The 15,910-nt window shown below is 46.3% G+C and overlaps 1 protein-coding gene across 5 annotated transcripts in view; it reads right to left on the bottom strand.

Moving 5' to 3' along the window:
* Positions 1-15,910, bottom strand: part of Srgap3 (SLIT-ROBO Rho GTPase activating protein 3) — a 248,236-nt gene that overhangs the window by 97,615 nt on the left and 134,711 nt on the right. For all 5 annotated transcript variants that reach the window (XR_009225041.1, XM_058572986.1, XM_046425544.2 and 2 more), the window contains exon 3: positions 7,552-7,714. Coding sequence is in view for 4 of the 5 variants with exons in the window: in XM_058572986.1 (XP_058428969.1) it covers positions 7,552-7,714 (163 nt within the window). In the remaining variant the exon portion in view is untranslated. The remainder of the gene's footprint in view (positions 1-7,551; positions 7,715-15,910) is intronic.

Below are 15,910 nucleotides of genomic sequence, written 5' to 3'. Positions count from 1 at the left end.
ATGAAGGAGGTTACTGTTAACTCCATATTGAAACTGATGAAATGTAGAATGGAGGAATTAAGCGCAGGGTGCAGGACTGAAAAGTGACAAAACAGAGCTGGAACCAGACTCCTTCCCTAACCCTAGCCACTGTGCTAGACTGTCTACCTCTTCACAGTAGGAGACTCAGACTTGTCTACCCACTGGCCATTGCTTTGGTCTGGCCTCTTTCTTTTCTCTGCATATCTGTTGAGGACGCAGTGAGGCACCACTGAGATCCCCTTCAGGATTGGAGAAATTACTCCCAGGAAGCACTGCCAACAGACACCGTTGGCTGTCGGCCCTCTTTGGAACTGCCACTGCTGAAGTGGCATCTGCCCAAGCCCTCACCCTGTCCTGGAGGCAGCCCACATCCTATGACCAATCAATGAGAGTGTAAGGGCCCAGTCTCCTGGCCACACTCAGGACATCTCTGCAGAGCCACCCAGCTCCCCAAGGAGTCAGCTGAGGCCTCTCTTACAGCCCAGCTTCTCCACTTGCCTCTTCCTGCTTCCCTCCCTCTTCTTCTACATGTGGGATCCCAAGAATCCACCCTAATATACCCCAACTCCTTACATGCTGCCTGAGAGTAGGCTTCCCAGGGGAAGAGATGCTTGTCCTTCAATGCTGCCTCCAGTATAAATATTCCCCAACATACCTAGGTTCTCTTCCCTCTGAAAGAAATTTGATGGTGAAAACCATCCCTCACAGCCACATTTAAATGAATCACTGCTCTGCACCTGTCTTGACCTCTTTGAGATCCATAAGGCAGGACATTGTGTCTGATCCATTTCTCTCTCTCTCTCTCTCTCTCTCTTTTGCATCTGCATTTACCATCCAAGTATGGACTGGAGTCTGACAAATCTGGATTCAAATTCATTTCCACACTTATCAGCATCAGTTTCCTCATCTATAAAATGGGGGTATGACAGCATCTTTCTATTAGATTTGAAGAATTAAATGTGTATGAAATGCTTAGCCCAGGGCCTGGCACACAGTACACAGTCACTGATTCTTTGTTTGCTATAATTGTTTATCTACTGTCATGCTAGCACCCATGTGTTTGTTGAATGAGCTGGGAATTCTGCTAAAGCCCAGCTTAGCTGGCTCATCTCCCTGGGAGACAGTGGAGATGGACTGGAGGCTCCTCATCCCTTGGCAGTTTGCCCACTTGGTTCTCTCCCCACACCCCTCTGCAGGCCTCACAGCTAGACCCTCCAGCGTGCAAACCCTCACTCGGCAAAAAAAGAAAAATAAACTTGGCTTGGAAACCAAGGCCAAGGGTGCTTTTGATCTTTGTTACAAAGCAAGGCAATTATTGGACACAAAAGCCCTGATTTATTTATGAAATGCGATGGACATCTTCGAGGCGGGAATGAGAAAACTCACTCAAGACCAAGTCCTTGTTGCCACACTCTGAATGGCTGCTTTCAAACACAAACCCCCCGAATGCCCTCTCTTCTCTGCAAAGAGTCTTTCCTCATTAGCGCTTCCCCAGAACACCATGGCTTCCAACAATCAAATTCACATCACGCCGGGGCAAGTAATTAAATTCTGCAGGCATCAGAGCGTAGAGTAATGGATGGCTATTGTTAGGGATTCTGAAGAAAACAGAATGAGGCTGGAAATGGAATGGGCTTCAATGCCCAGTCTCAGAAATGCTGAGGGGTGGGAAGGAAGGGCAAGTGAGGTGCCCGTGGAACCTCCCAGCTGCTGGACCACATGGGACGATGGATTCAGTACTGTGCCTGGCGTTGAAAACCTGGGTTTAGAGTTAGACTCTGCACTCACCTTGGTTTCCTCATCTACAAAAAGAAGGAGGTTGGTCTAGATAAACCATTCTCTCTGTGTGCCCCGCCCCCCCCCCCGCCCCCACAGGCATCACCTGGGAATTTGTTAGAAATGCAGATTCTCAGGTCTCACCCCTGACCTACTAAATCAGAGACCCTGAGGGTGGAGCCCAGCAATCTGCATTTAACAAGACCTCCGGAGGATTCTAATGCATGCTAGAAATATAAGACCCACTGGTAATGTTTAAAGATGAGGCCGTAAACTCAAATGCGTAAGAGGCTGAAGAGGCAAAATAAAGGAGTCAAATAAGTATAATACACTAGGCAACAGCAGGGATGTTGGGCAGTGGAGAGAGCATGGCCAGCTTGATGGAACTGGCAGCTCTTGACTTCAGCTGATGACTGCCTCATATGAGCTCGTGTGGCTCTGGTATTGCCAGAGATTCTGATGTTGTCAGATACATCAAATAACCATGACTTTATTGTTATAACCCTACACACTGTGCTCTTGCCTTTCTCTATGACCTTGAACTCCCAAACTCTTTTCCCCACTTGGCAACTCCTATTCATCCTTCAGTGCCCAGCTCCACAGTCACCTCCATTGTGAACTCATTCTCAACTCTCTGCCCCACTTTCTACCTGTCCTCTAAGAAGACAGAGAATATTCAAACACAAGGCAAAAGAACTGACCTGTAGAAGAAGGTGACACAGATAAGAAAGACATGGAAAAGTTACAAAATGGTTTTTATCCCAGAGAAAGAATTAGGACCACTTGGAAAAGTTACCCTCTTGCTGCTCAAATATTGCTTAAACAAGGATATTGATCCCATTTGACTAGAACATAATAACATTTTTAAAGAACAAATATTTTAAAAAACACATGCAGAATTCATAGCAAGATTAAAAAACAATTGGTACAAAAATACCTCAAGGTTTTAAATGACTGAGACTTCAGTATCAATCACAAAATAAAACTGTCATCAAAAAAGCAAATGTCAACTGGGTGCACTGCTACACACTTATAGTCCCAGCTAGTTGGGAGGCTGAGGCAGGAAGGTGGCTCAAGCCCAGGAGTTGGAGGACAGCCAGGGACAACGCAGCAAGGAAAAAAACCAAAGGCAAACATCTTCATAGGTCTAGGCAGCCCCACTCCACTCTCAACTGGTCAGCGCTTCCTAAAGATTGCTTCTGAATACTAACTTGCACAGGTCAAAGAAGACCCAGCATGATCCAGGAACTACACGCAGGTGAAAAAAAAAATGCAAAGTAAAATCACAGGGCTGTTTGTCCACAAGCAGGAAAAACCTGGATGGGTGGGTCATGATCTCCATCTTGAGTAACTGATAGGTTTTAATGTGGGTTGGATCAAGGGTGTGAGTAGAACCAGTGAGAAAATTTGGAATGCAACCACCATTTGACCCAGTTATCCCACTCCTTGGTTTATATACCCAAGGGCTTAAAATCAGCATACTATAGTTATGCAGCCACTTATACCAGCTCAATTCACAATAGCTATGAAACCAACATAGGTGCCCTTCAACAGATGAATGAATAAAGAAAATGTGGTATATATACATGATGGAATACTACTTGGCCATAATGAAAAATGAAATTATGGCATTTGCCAGTAAATGGATGGAACTGGAGACTATTATGCTAAGTGAAATAAGCCAGTCCCCAAAAAACAAAGGCTAAATCTCTCTGATATGTGGATGCTGACACATAATAAGGATGGGGGAGGGAAGAATAGTAGTTCATTGGATTAGATAAAGGGAATTGAGGGAAGGGAGGGGGATGAGAATAGGAAAGACAGTAGAATGAATCAGACATAACTTTCCTATGTTCATATATGAATTCACAATAGTGAAATGCCACGTCATGTACAACCATAAGAATGAGATACAAATTAGAATAAGTTATACTCCATATATGCACAATATGTAAAAATATGCTCTACTATCATGTATATCTAAGAAGAACATATAAAAAATAGAGAAAAGAAACACTGTAAGATTTTGTTTCAGCATTGAGAGCATTTCTATCGATCACAGTTGTCCTCAAATGAAATGAGCCATCCTGAGAGGTAATGAGCAACGTTTGTTCAGGGGCATCTAACAGAAGATAATAAAGGGCCTGGAACAGATAGCCTATTGGACATCAATTGTTTCATTTCCCCCTTCTTCTTGTAAGAGCACCCCACTTTTTCTTGGAGAACTACTCCTCACCTATTATCAGTCTCATGTGTCAGTGGAGTTGAGTGTCTATCTAACCTAAGGGTTGTCATCTTTCCCAAGAGCACCGCATCTCTCTGGCTGCAGGTGTGCCTTCAGGAACACTCACATAACCTCTGCTGGGCCAATCAGAGCCCGAAAGCCTAATTCCAGGAAAAGGGACTTGAAGCCGGTAGGATGAAAGCCTGGAACTGCTAGGGGTCAATTTGGTCATGGGGATAGATTAGCTTGAAAAAGTCCCTCTGCTATCCAAAAAATGAAAATAGAAATTGAAGCAGAGTTACAAAGACTGAGTTCTGATAACACCCTTTGTTTTCCAGAAGCCTCCAACCCTGAATCTCACCCCATAAGAGCTGGCAAGTTCTCTTTCTTTCTGAGAGCAGGTGGAGCCAGATTTCCATTGTCTGCAACTGTAAGAGTCCTGGTCACTTTGTATGGCCTCTAAGATCTTGTGCATGGCTGATCTTCATCTCCCACTCGAAACAAGCTCTAGGAGCATGGGCTTCTAGAATTCAAAGAGCTGCCTCAGAGCAAATGGAGAATCACAGAGAGGTAGGTTATGAAGTCAGACAGATCCTGCCTCTCCGTTTCCATTTCCTGGGTGAGAAAACAGACTCAGAGAGACTTGCCCCCTGGTAGTGAGTAAGACGCAGTTCTGAGAGAAACTCCAAAAGCTCAGCCACACTGATGAGAGGGGCCAAAAGCCACCATGTCTGGGTTCTCCTTGAATTTGTCCAAGGCCCCAAACTGACCAGAGCCGGGCTTCCTTGGAGATTCTGAGGACCATAGGAACCCTGGGTACATAAGGCATACAGGCCTCAGTCTCCAGGTTATATATAACTGAAGCCACACAAAGGGTTGCACTGTGCTCAATCTGCCAGCCAGGCTCTGGTCCCAGCTCTTCCAGCTATAGGAGGTGGGTCATTTCCTTTGTTCTGCAGGCACAGACCTGGTAACAAGGCACCCAGGAGCTCAGCTGTAGACTTTTTTTTATTATTTTCCACCCTGTTAACCTCCATTACCAGTAAGGCTCTTGTCAGCCTAAATGAGAACTGAAAAGATTTATCTCACTTGTCCTGGGGCTCAGCTCAGGAAAAAGACCCTTCATTTCCTGAAGGCCCTGATGACCCTTTCTCTGTGAGTCACTCCCACCCAGGGACAAAACTGTGACAGCAGCGATGGGCAGGGGCTCCCAAAGGGACCACGAGTCCAAATTGGCAGATGTCCGACTCACGTCAGTGGAGTTGTGCAAAGCACTATGGGATTCATTTTTTATGGGTGTGCTGTATTTGCCTTCCTAATTATGTTTGCTTACGCAAATATTAAACCTAGACCACGTTTCATAAATACGGCCCCAGGAGGAGACCAGAAGCACACGGTGTGGCAGGAGAAAATTAGCCTGTGACTGAAATTTTGCTATAGAAGTAATCCTCAAAGTGGACAATGCAAATACAGACCATGGAGAGATGATTATATTTTAAATCATCTTGTTCCCTTCCCTGTGCTTCTACCAATCCCAGGTCAACAAATCCCTAAAATTGGCACCTGGCAAGAAGAGATGAGCTAGATTATCTTAGAAATAATTGTCACTTGTGTTCATATAATTAGAGCCAGTTTTTACCGGGTGTTGCTCTCCACGCTGCACTTGGTGCCCCCCCCCTGCAGCTGCTCTGGGGTATTTCTATCCCCATTTTATAAATGAGGAAACTGAGGCACAGAAAATTCAAGAAACAAGCCCAAAGATGCACAGCTAATAAAAGATACAACCAGAACTACGAATCCAAGAATTTAAGAAACCTGGACACATAGGTCACACCAAAAAAGCATTCCAACAATGCCCCTGTCCTCTACATGCACCATTTGTTTAACCTACACAGTGCCCCTGAGAAGCACTGATTTTTAACATCACTGGATAGACAAAGAGGATGAGGCTCACAGAGACCACACGATGGGCCCATTTTGCAGGTGAGGAGAGTAGTGCTCACAGGAGTGAGTTCAATTCTACACACTCAAGTGCGCTGGACGCTGTATAAAGAGCTAGTATACAGGGACATCAGGGAGTATAACAGTGACAGCTCCCTTCATCCTTGGTATCTGGATGTTTATGTGGGCAAAGCCTTGCCAAAGCCATGGGGCACTCAGTCAAAGGCCTTGAAAACAAACCAACTTTTGATCCTAAAATTTCCATTGCAGAGACCAAGCCTAAGAAAGTACCAGTGGACGCAACAAAGCAGCTCACAGCAGCGTTATTTATAAAAATGCAATGAAGGAAATTACGTAAGTGCTCAACACCAAGAGATCAGGCAAATAAACCAGGATACATCTATGGATAAAATATATGTAATCATTCAAAATGTCACCAAAGCCAGATGAGGTGGCACGCCTGTAGTTCTAGTTACTGGAGAGGCTGAGGCAAGAGGACCACTTTAGCCCATGGGTTTAGGACTAGACTGGGCAACAGAGCAAGACCTCATCTCAAAAAAAAGAAGTTACAGGGCTGGGGATGTAATTCAATGGTAGATACTTATTTAGCATATGCAAGGCCCTGGGTTCAATCCCCAGTACAGCCAAAAACAAATTATAGAAATTTATTTATTGGGGGGCTGGGTTATATATAGCTCAGTGGTAGAATGCTCACCTCACACATGCAGGGCCCTGGGTTCTATCCTCAGCACCACATAAAAATAAACAAATAAAATAGTGGTGCTGTGTCCAATTACAACTAAAAAATAAATATATTTTTTAAAAATTTTATTTATTTGGGTACTGGGGGTTGAACTCAGGAGCACTCAACCACTGAGCCACATCCCCAGTTCTATTTTGTCTTTTATTTAGAGGCAGGGTCTCACTGAGTTGCTTAGTGCCTTGCTTTTGCTGAGGCTGGCGTTGAACTTGCAATCCTCCTGCCTCAGCCTCCCAAGCCATTGGGATTACAGGTGTGTACCACCACACCCAGCTAAAAATTTACCTTTTGACATGGGGAAATTTTATAATGACTGTTACATAATTTGTTAGGTGACATGAGCAGGTAGTAATATCATATATGCAGTATGATCTCCTTTGGGAAAAATGTATATGTACACTAAAAAATATATAAATTATAAACACTCCTAGAAAATATATTTGCATATGTACTTATAAGGAAAATTCTAGAACATCAAAGAGAATATCTCCCAGTGATAACATTTCCAGTGATTTTCATGTTTGTGTGTGTGTGTGTGCTCATCTGCCCTTTTCCAAATCCTGCACAATGCATATATATTACTTACCTAAGCAGGAAAAGGTTTGTATTCTTCTGATGGTGACTGCTAAAGTGCTCAAGAGCACACAGTTTTTCAAAGACACATCTAGGTTTTAAACTCAGGGCTGGAGTATCTGGTCAAGCCCTTGGCCCCTTAAACCCTTCAACATACCTGCCACCCCCACTCCCAGCCCCTTATCCCTGGGGCATAGTGTTGCCATGGCCATCCTGGGACAAGAGCTGGGGCTGGGAGGGAAGCCCACTTGCCCACCTTTTTGAAAAGTCTGATAACATCCTCGCTGATCTGGGAAAGGCGGACGATGACATTATTCATGAAGATGTCATTGAGGGTGGCATGGTCTCGGCTCTCCCGCCGGGTCTGATGCAGGACCAGATACCAACAGTTCACAGGTGAGAGGAGGTATTGGTCCTTCCTGTAGAAACCAAGACAGCTCAGGTTGGCTTCATGGGAACAGTTTCATACTGTTTAACATCATATCCACCTTGGCCCTTTTGGTCCCTGGGGCACCCCTTCAAGGTCAGTTACATTATTACACATTTTACAGAGAGGGAAACAGAGGCCATGAAAGCCGAGATGATCCTTCATGATCACAGAGCAGATCTAGGACCAGAATCCAGGTCTTTGACTAAGTCTATGCTGTCTACTTCCCCCTTGAATGGTGCCCACTGGTGCACCTCCATCTTCTAGGAGGAAGCCTGCCCCCCTGGAGCTAAGAAATACTAACCCGGCTGTATTTGAAATATTTGTATTATTTCTAGAACTATGCAATGGAAAGAACAAAAAATGGACACTTACTCTCCCCTTCTTTGCCTTCCCCAACCCCTAGGATCCCCACAAAGGATTAAGAGCAATCCTTTGTTCTTCTCTGGGGATCTCTTGGCTTCTTATAAACAGGAGCCTTCATCCCTTGGTGGAACTGGAGGGAGAGGCCCTGGGGGTTCCAGTTCTGTATTTTGGGGGAGGACTTAAAAAATACAATTATATACAAGACAAATAAGACTTTGTCCTGCAGAGATTGATAGATTCTTAGCACTGTAGCTGGATATTATGCTAAAACAGGGGGTGTCAAAATACTCCCCACATCAGCAGCACGAGCACCGCATGGAAAGTTATTGGAAAAACACATTCTACAGCCTCACTCCAAGCTTGCTAAATCAGAAACCCTGGGGATGGGCCTGCAATTTACAAACCCTGCAGGGGATTCTGATGTATGCTCAAGTCTGAGAGCCACCAATCTATATACCATTGCTTCCCAAACTCATGTCTTGTGTCTACACCCTTAAGAAAGACTCCTCTTTCTCTCCAGGATAGCAGAGAGAAAAACAATTACAAACCAAAACCCAAATCCGTCCAGTGCTCCCACCTTATCACAGGGGGCATCTGCGCTGGAGTTCTTGTCTTCCAACCCTGAGTCTTTCTCTTACTCTGATTTCCAGTGTGGAAAGAGATATTGGAAAGGCAGGATATGAGTATGGCCTAAAGGTGGTCAGCTCCAGAGTCCCCCAAGGCCTCCCTAGTTCCCCTACTATCTTGAATGCCAACCGCCCTGGAAGCTAGCCAAGGTTCTGCTCACAAGAAATGCAGACTCCACAATCAGCACTTTTGAGGAAGAGAATTCTGCTGACTCCCAGTGTGACTGCATCCTCTGCCCCAAAGCCAAGTGGAAATGCTAAGAGATGCACCCTATGGGTCTCTGGGATGCTGTCCCCACTCCTGGGGCTTAAGAAAGTAAATGAGGATGGCTCAGTTGACTTTAAGGGTTTTTTATTTCTGTCACCAAATAGGCTAAAATTCTTTCTAGGCAACAGGATTTGGGAGAAGAGAATTCAGTTTAGATAAAAGATGCTTATGCTAGGAACTGTCTAAGGAAAAAGGAAGAAGATGAAACACTTAAAACACACTGCTATAGAAGAGAGAAACAGATTTCTCCTTATAGCCTAGAGAAAGAGCCAGACCACTAAAATTCAACCCCAGCCAGAATCCCCGAGCATTTGCTCCATGGCAGATCCTGGGTAGGCTGTGGGCACCCAAAGATGACTGTGATGCAGAGCCAGCCTTGGAGGGGCTCTCCAAGAAGAGGCTAAGGCAGAAGAAAAGAATGAGAGAGGCAGGCAGGATGGGACCTTAACAGAGATGCAGATGGGGCCTCAGTTCTGCTGGAGAAGTTGCAGGAACCACTGTGCTCCTCCCACATGCTCTGCACATCAGGTGTGGAGTCCCTTTTGTATTCATGCCAAGTACTTTCCCACCTGGACCTTCACATACACTGTCCTGCCACCTGGAATGTGCCTGCCCCTGCTCCTCTCACAGTCACCTCCTCCTCTTCCTGTAGGTTCAGCTTAAACGACACCTCCCTAGAGAGAGCTCCCTGATCACAAGCTCAACATGGTTCTCAAAGCGTGGTCCCTGGACCAGCAGCATTAGCATCACTTGGGACCTTGTTGGAAATATAAGTCATCAGGGCCACCACAGACACTTAATCAGAAATGCTGGGGGTGGGCCAGGTGGGCCCAGCATCTATGATTTAACAACCCCTACAGTAACTCTGATGTATGCACAAATTTTGAGAACTTCTGGACTAATGTTTGGGTCTTAAGTATCCTCTAAAGGTCCCTGTGTTAAAGGCTTGAATCCCAGTGTGGCACTAGTGGGAGGTGGTGGAAACTTTAAGAAGTGGGGCCTAGTGGGACGTCTTCAGGTCACTGGGGGGATGCTGGGACCCTGTCCCTTCCTCCTCCTCTTTTCTGTTTCCTGGCTATGAGCTGAGCAGCTTTGCTACACCATACACTCCTGCCGTGAGATGTTGCCCCTACATGAGGCCTAAAAGCAGCGATTTGTCTAATTATGGATTGGAACCTCCAAAAATGTGAGCCAAAATAAACCTTTTATCTTTCTAAGCTGATTATCTCAGATATTTGTTACAATGACAGAAAGCTGACTAATATATTCTACCTTTCATTTCTACTCATTACCTTCCTGGGAGATCTTTAAGGGCAGGGACTGTTTCTGTTGTAGTCACTACATCTTCTGCCTGGCAACAAGGATGCCATATAGTAGATGCTATGGAAAAGAGACCCTTGAGAAAAGGTCACATTTGAGCTGGGTCTTGAAGGATGGGTAGGAGTTTTCCAAATAGTCACAAGGACAGAGAGAGCATGCGATATTGTAGGCAGAGGGAACTGTGGATATAAATATGGTGAAATGTCTCAGGAGAGCTGCAATTCTGAGTATGCTAGTGTAAGATTGTTGGACACAAGGCTGGGTGAGAGCCTGATTATAGGGGGTATGGAATGCCAAGCTGAAGAGTGGGGACTTTCTCTCCTAGGCCATGTAGTTCTGAACCTTTCCTACACATTAGAGTCACTTGGGGAACTTTTCCAAACACAAAAACCAATTAAGCAAGAATCTCTGGTGGTAGAGCTTAGTATTGATATTTTTTAAACACTCTTTAGAAGAGTTTGAAGCAGGCAGACTGGAGGATGGATGGGTGGATGAGTGGGTGGATGTAAAGATGGACAGATGGGGTAGATGGGTGGGTGGATGGGTAGGTAGGTGGGTGAGTATGGGTATAAATGTGGGGCTGGAGGCAGGAGGAACTGTCAGGAGGGAATCTTAGTTCAGATGGAGAAATGTGACAAGGCCTGGGTGTTAGCACTGTGGCCACTGAATGCTGGTGAGACTTTTCAATAAGAGAACAAACCATCTTGGAGTCTTCCTGAAAACACGGGACAAGGAGGAGGAGGGAGTGGATGAGACTGTGAGGTTTGCATCGCATGTGACTGGGCGGATGCTGATGACATGATCTGAGATAAGACCTGCAAGGAGAGAAGTAGGAGTAGGTTTGAGCAGAAAATACTTTTGTCTATCCCATTCCTTACAGTTTCCAAGGTGGTGATGGAAATGGAAAGATTAAAGGAGAGATGAGATAATTGAGCTGTTACCTAAAATGCTCTAGGGGCTTAGCTCAACTTGGAATGCAGGAACTGAACAGCATCAGGGAATTCAAAGTGCAAAATACATGGAAGTCACAGCCAGAAGGTAGATTTCAGAGGGAAGGAAAAAGACAAGTGATCTTGAAGAGGTGTGGTAGTACTGGGACAGCTTGAGGACTGTTAATTAGGTCACCCAGCCAAAGTAACGTAAGCAGAGAAGCAGAAAGGAAGACTGAACTATAAGAGGAGGAAATTATTTTGCAGCAACTCAAGACTTGTCAGGTTGAAGAGAGCAGATTAAAGGTCTTCATTCATAAGATTTTCAGAGAAAGAAGAAAGAGAGTATGTGTGAGTGGGTGGGGGGGTGCATGTTGGGTACAAACGAGTGCTGCAATGCACCTGCCCCCCCACCAAGCCTTCCACCTGAGTAGGAGAAAGATGCAGGAGAAGAGAATGTTGTCATAGGAAGGGGGAAATGGAGCAGAGAGCCATCTCCCCCAAATCTGGAGGTGATGTGGTCATGAATGGCTTCCTAGAGGAAGCACTTTCTAGACTGAGAAGTAAAGGCAGAGTTGGAGTTTCACAGGAAGAGCTTTCTAGGTAGAGAAATACAGTCATCAAAAGCCCAGGAAGAAGCAGGAGGGCATGTTGGTGAGCTGAATGCAGCCAAGGGGATCTACAAGTGATGTTCTAGAATGAGGTTGAGGGTGACAAATGAGGTTGGAGAATTAGGTGGATGCCACATGTCTGAGGGCCTCTATATCCCATTATAGAGTTGGAGTTTCAATAAGAGAACAGACCATCTTGGAGTTGGTTTGCAGGAAGTCACAGAAGGAGTTAAAGCTGGGAAGTGAACGGGTAAAACCATATTTGTAAACCTTCACTTCAGTACTGTGCAGAAGAGGGTGGCATTCAGGTGCCCAAGACAGAAGTGGAGGGATAGATACTTAGGTAGTAAGCTGATTGGATTTGGGAGATTGGTTGGTTGGGGTTGGGGTGGTAACTGAGAGAGAGAAAATGATGTACAAGATGACCCCCCAGTTTTCTGGTTTGGACCTGGGGGAGCAGAAGTGGCCTTTGTTGGGACAAGAGCAGGTCCGAGGTGAGGCAAGAAGAGAAGATGGCAAGTTCGATTTGAATGTGACAACTCTAAAGGACTATGGAGCATCTAGATGGAGGCCTCTGGGCTAAAGAGAAAAACGTGGAAGCTGACCACAAGTACTTGGATGATTTGCAAAACCACAGAATGACAAGGGACACTTTACAAAGGCACACAACCACGTTGGAGGATGAGGCAGATCCCCAGGAAGCCTGGTGAGGCAGCAGCTGGAGGGAGGAGGTAGGGCCAGGCTACCATATCTCCACTCCTGCTGGTGACTTGGAAGAGGGCTAGGAGGTGACAATGAGCCAGCTTGTCCTCTGCAGAGATGCTGTTCCACACCCACCATCCAATCAGCAGGCCCATTCTCCAGTCCACGTCGGCCTAGAAGACTGCTGGCTCTGCTTTCCTCACCTTTGCCCAATTCTGGCCCCCCTCATGTGTGGCTCATGTGTAGACCAAAAGGATGAGATGAGCTGTCCACAGCCAGGGTCAGGGTTGAAGCCAGCCACTCTGTGGAACCTTGACCCCATGGTTCCAGGGACTCACCACCTCACTGGGCCAAGGAGGGGCCATAGCATGTTGGCACAGAAAGACACCTGACTTAGGGGTGGATGTTCACCTGTGTCTGCCATCCTAGTCGTGTGACTTTATTCAGGTCAGCCTGTGGCTTGGCTACTCAAACCATAGAGTTAAATAACAAAAAAGAGCTCAGCAGCCATTCTTCGGCAGCTCATCTGATCAAAGCATTTGTGTTGACTGTTCTGTTAGAGCCAGACTTGGGACATGATCGTGAAGAAAACAGGCAGCTCTGCTTCCACAGAGCCAACAGCATGATGGGCGAGACAGCCATCCCTCGAGGCCTCCCACAGATGTGCACAGAGTGAGATCAGCAGAAGGTGCTAGAGAGGAAGGGAGTACTGTGCCATGCGAGCCTAGAACAAATGGACCTGACTTTGGAGGTCAGTGAAGCATCCCTGAGGAAGGGGCCATTAAACTGGGCTTTAAAGGAAGAGTTGGAGGGAGCCAGGGAAAGGTGGGAGGGTAGGCGGAGGATAGGTGGGAGAAGATTCCAGGCAGAGAGAACAGAATGGGCAAAGGTCCCTGGGGCAGGGAGTTTGGTGCATTTAAGGAGTTGAAAAAGGCTTGTATAAAAGGAGCAGAGCAAGCAAGGTGGAAAGAGGAAAGAGAGGGGCTGGGTGGGGCTGGGGGTTTCTTCAGGATCTAATGTGCAGAGCCCCCTCTAAGTCATCTGAATTATCCTGGGACCATAGAAAGAGGCACCCAGGTCACATATGGCAAAGCCAGACACTAGCCCTCTGGAATCTTTTCAGGGCCCACTGTTGAAACTGGAACCCTTTGGCTCCCACACCAGCAGCCGTTTTTGCCTGCTCTGCAGGCCTGCTTTGGGAAGATGTCAGAATAAACCCAGGCAGGCACTCTCTCATCGAAGGCACATTCGAGCGACCTTTCTACTTTTCTAATCTTGCATCCAAGCGTCTCCTCAGCAGGCAGAAGCTGCTGAGCTAAGACATAATGTTGGAACTTTCGCATATGTATATATTTTCTTTTTTTATGGATAGAAAATAGCAATGAACATTTCTGGTGAGTCACAGCTTTCTTTCTTTCTTTGGCTAAGGGAGGTGGGTATGAGGTTCCAAGAGACTGAAGCTGGAGAAGTTGGGCCTTGCCAAGCTGGTGAGTTAGGAAAATGAAATTAGCAGTGAGCTAGCCTCTCCAGCTTCTCAGCTGGGGGCCGGAAAATTCCGTTCAGTGAACAGAACCCATTTCCAAGGCTGCAGAGCCCCACATTGCAGATGAATCCAAATCCATTGCCCTGGGATCCTGGTCCCTCTGGGAGGGAGGCGATCCTGCAGCTGACACCGGCCCCAGGTGCCAAATCCCTATCACTGACTTCCTGCTTCCTTCCAGGATGTTCTCAAACCTTCTGTTGGGCTTGCTCAAGCTGTGCCAGCAAACTTGCTCTTGAAAAATGTAACCTCAATTACCTTCAGGGCCAGAAAGGTGTGGTTAACCTCTTGCTACCCTAAGCTTCCCCAAGCAGGATTTGGAATTCATCACATTTTCTTGTTGTAGTATGAATCATTAATTCAGCAAATAATAACCCAGTGCGTGTCTGTGCCCAGCAATGGTAAACAAAAGGAGCCACACCCCCTGCTTTCTGGAGCTTCTGGTCTAGTAAGGGTCTCATATAACAATCATATAATCACATACGCAGATAGACAACTGGGATGCTGAGGCAGACTGTGAGCCTGGAGAGACCGTAACAAGATGGAGGTGACCTTACCTAGGGAAGGTGTCAGTGGGCCACGCTGGTTCTTCTTGTCATTGCCATTAGCTGAGGTGTTTTTCCCTCCTTGAGCCCTCCCTGCCCCTCGGCAACTCCCCATCTCTATCACACTCCCCTATCTCATTGTTACAATGGCACTGTCAAACCTGGCATCTGCTTGTTTGTTTTCCTTGGTTCCTGGTCTCTGTCCCCCTCTCTCACTGTTTCTCTGGTGTCCAGGCAGGGCTAAGCACACACAGTCTGCTCTCATAAAATATTTGTTCGCTAGGTAAAAAGTGTCCCTAAGCTAGGACCGGAAGGATGGCACAGGAATCAGAAAGAGTACTCTAGCAGCAAGTGGGAAGGCCCTATGTGCATGGGCATCTTCTAGAACTGAGAGGAGTGGGCATAACCAGAGGGCAGATGGGGACTTGATAAGGGATCAAAACAAGGCCAGAGAGGTAGCACAAGGTAGAGTCCTGAAGATGAGCACCCAGGTACACTAATTTCTTAGTTTTTCTGTTCTTCAGGAGCAGAACAGAAGCAGTTTGTGCTAGCAGCTACTACTTGCATGAATTGTGCTAACAAGACCACAAACTGAGTGGCTCAAACCACAGAAAACTTCTGTCTCACAGTTCTGGAGGCTAGAACCTAGGATCAAGGGGTCAGAAGGGTTGGCTCTTTCTGAGGCTGGGTGGTGGAGCCTGCTCCAGCCTCTACCCTGGCTCCAGGTGGTTTGCTGGAGTTCCATGGAATTTCTTGGTGTGGAGAAGCATCATTTTGGTCTCGGTCCTCATTCTTGCACAGGCTCTTCCCATGCATCCTCTATGGGTTCAAAGCTCCCCTTTGCCAGTCATGTCTGACGAGGGCCCACCCTCATGACTGCATTTTTACTTGATGACCTCTGTGAGGACCCTAGTCTTTAGGACTTCAATATATGAATTTTGAGGGGGACACGATAAAATCCCCAACAGGCTATCAGGACAAGTGGATCAGGAAGGCCCAAGGAGAGTTCATAGAATGCCTCAGACATCTTTCTGGTGCCCATGAGAGGAGCCAGGAAACATAGATGCAGAGGATTTAATCTGCTCTTAGTAGCTGGCACTTGGGCCTACCCCATCTGTCACCTCCCTTGTCCCTTCTCTGCTCACAGTAGTCTTCTCCAGAAAGCTATTGTAGCTAAGGCAGTGATGGATTTCTTCATTTATATATTTCTTTCTGTCCTTTTAGCTTATTTTATTCTTGATGAACATGTGCTAATTGTACATGTTAATAGGGTTCAGTGTG

This window comes from Marmota monax, unplaced genomic scaffold (assembly GCF_021218885.2).
Source record: "Marmota monax isolate L192 unplaced genomic scaffold, Marmota_monax_Labrador192_F-V1.1 WCK01_AAM20220418_F8-fsc00028, whole genome shotgun sequence".
Taxonomy (NCBI): domain Eukaryota; kingdom Metazoa; phylum Chordata; class Mammalia; order Rodentia; family Sciuridae; genus Marmota; species Marmota monax.
Note: the sequence above shows the minus strand (reverse complement) of the source record. Positions and strands in the feature narration are given on the sequence as shown.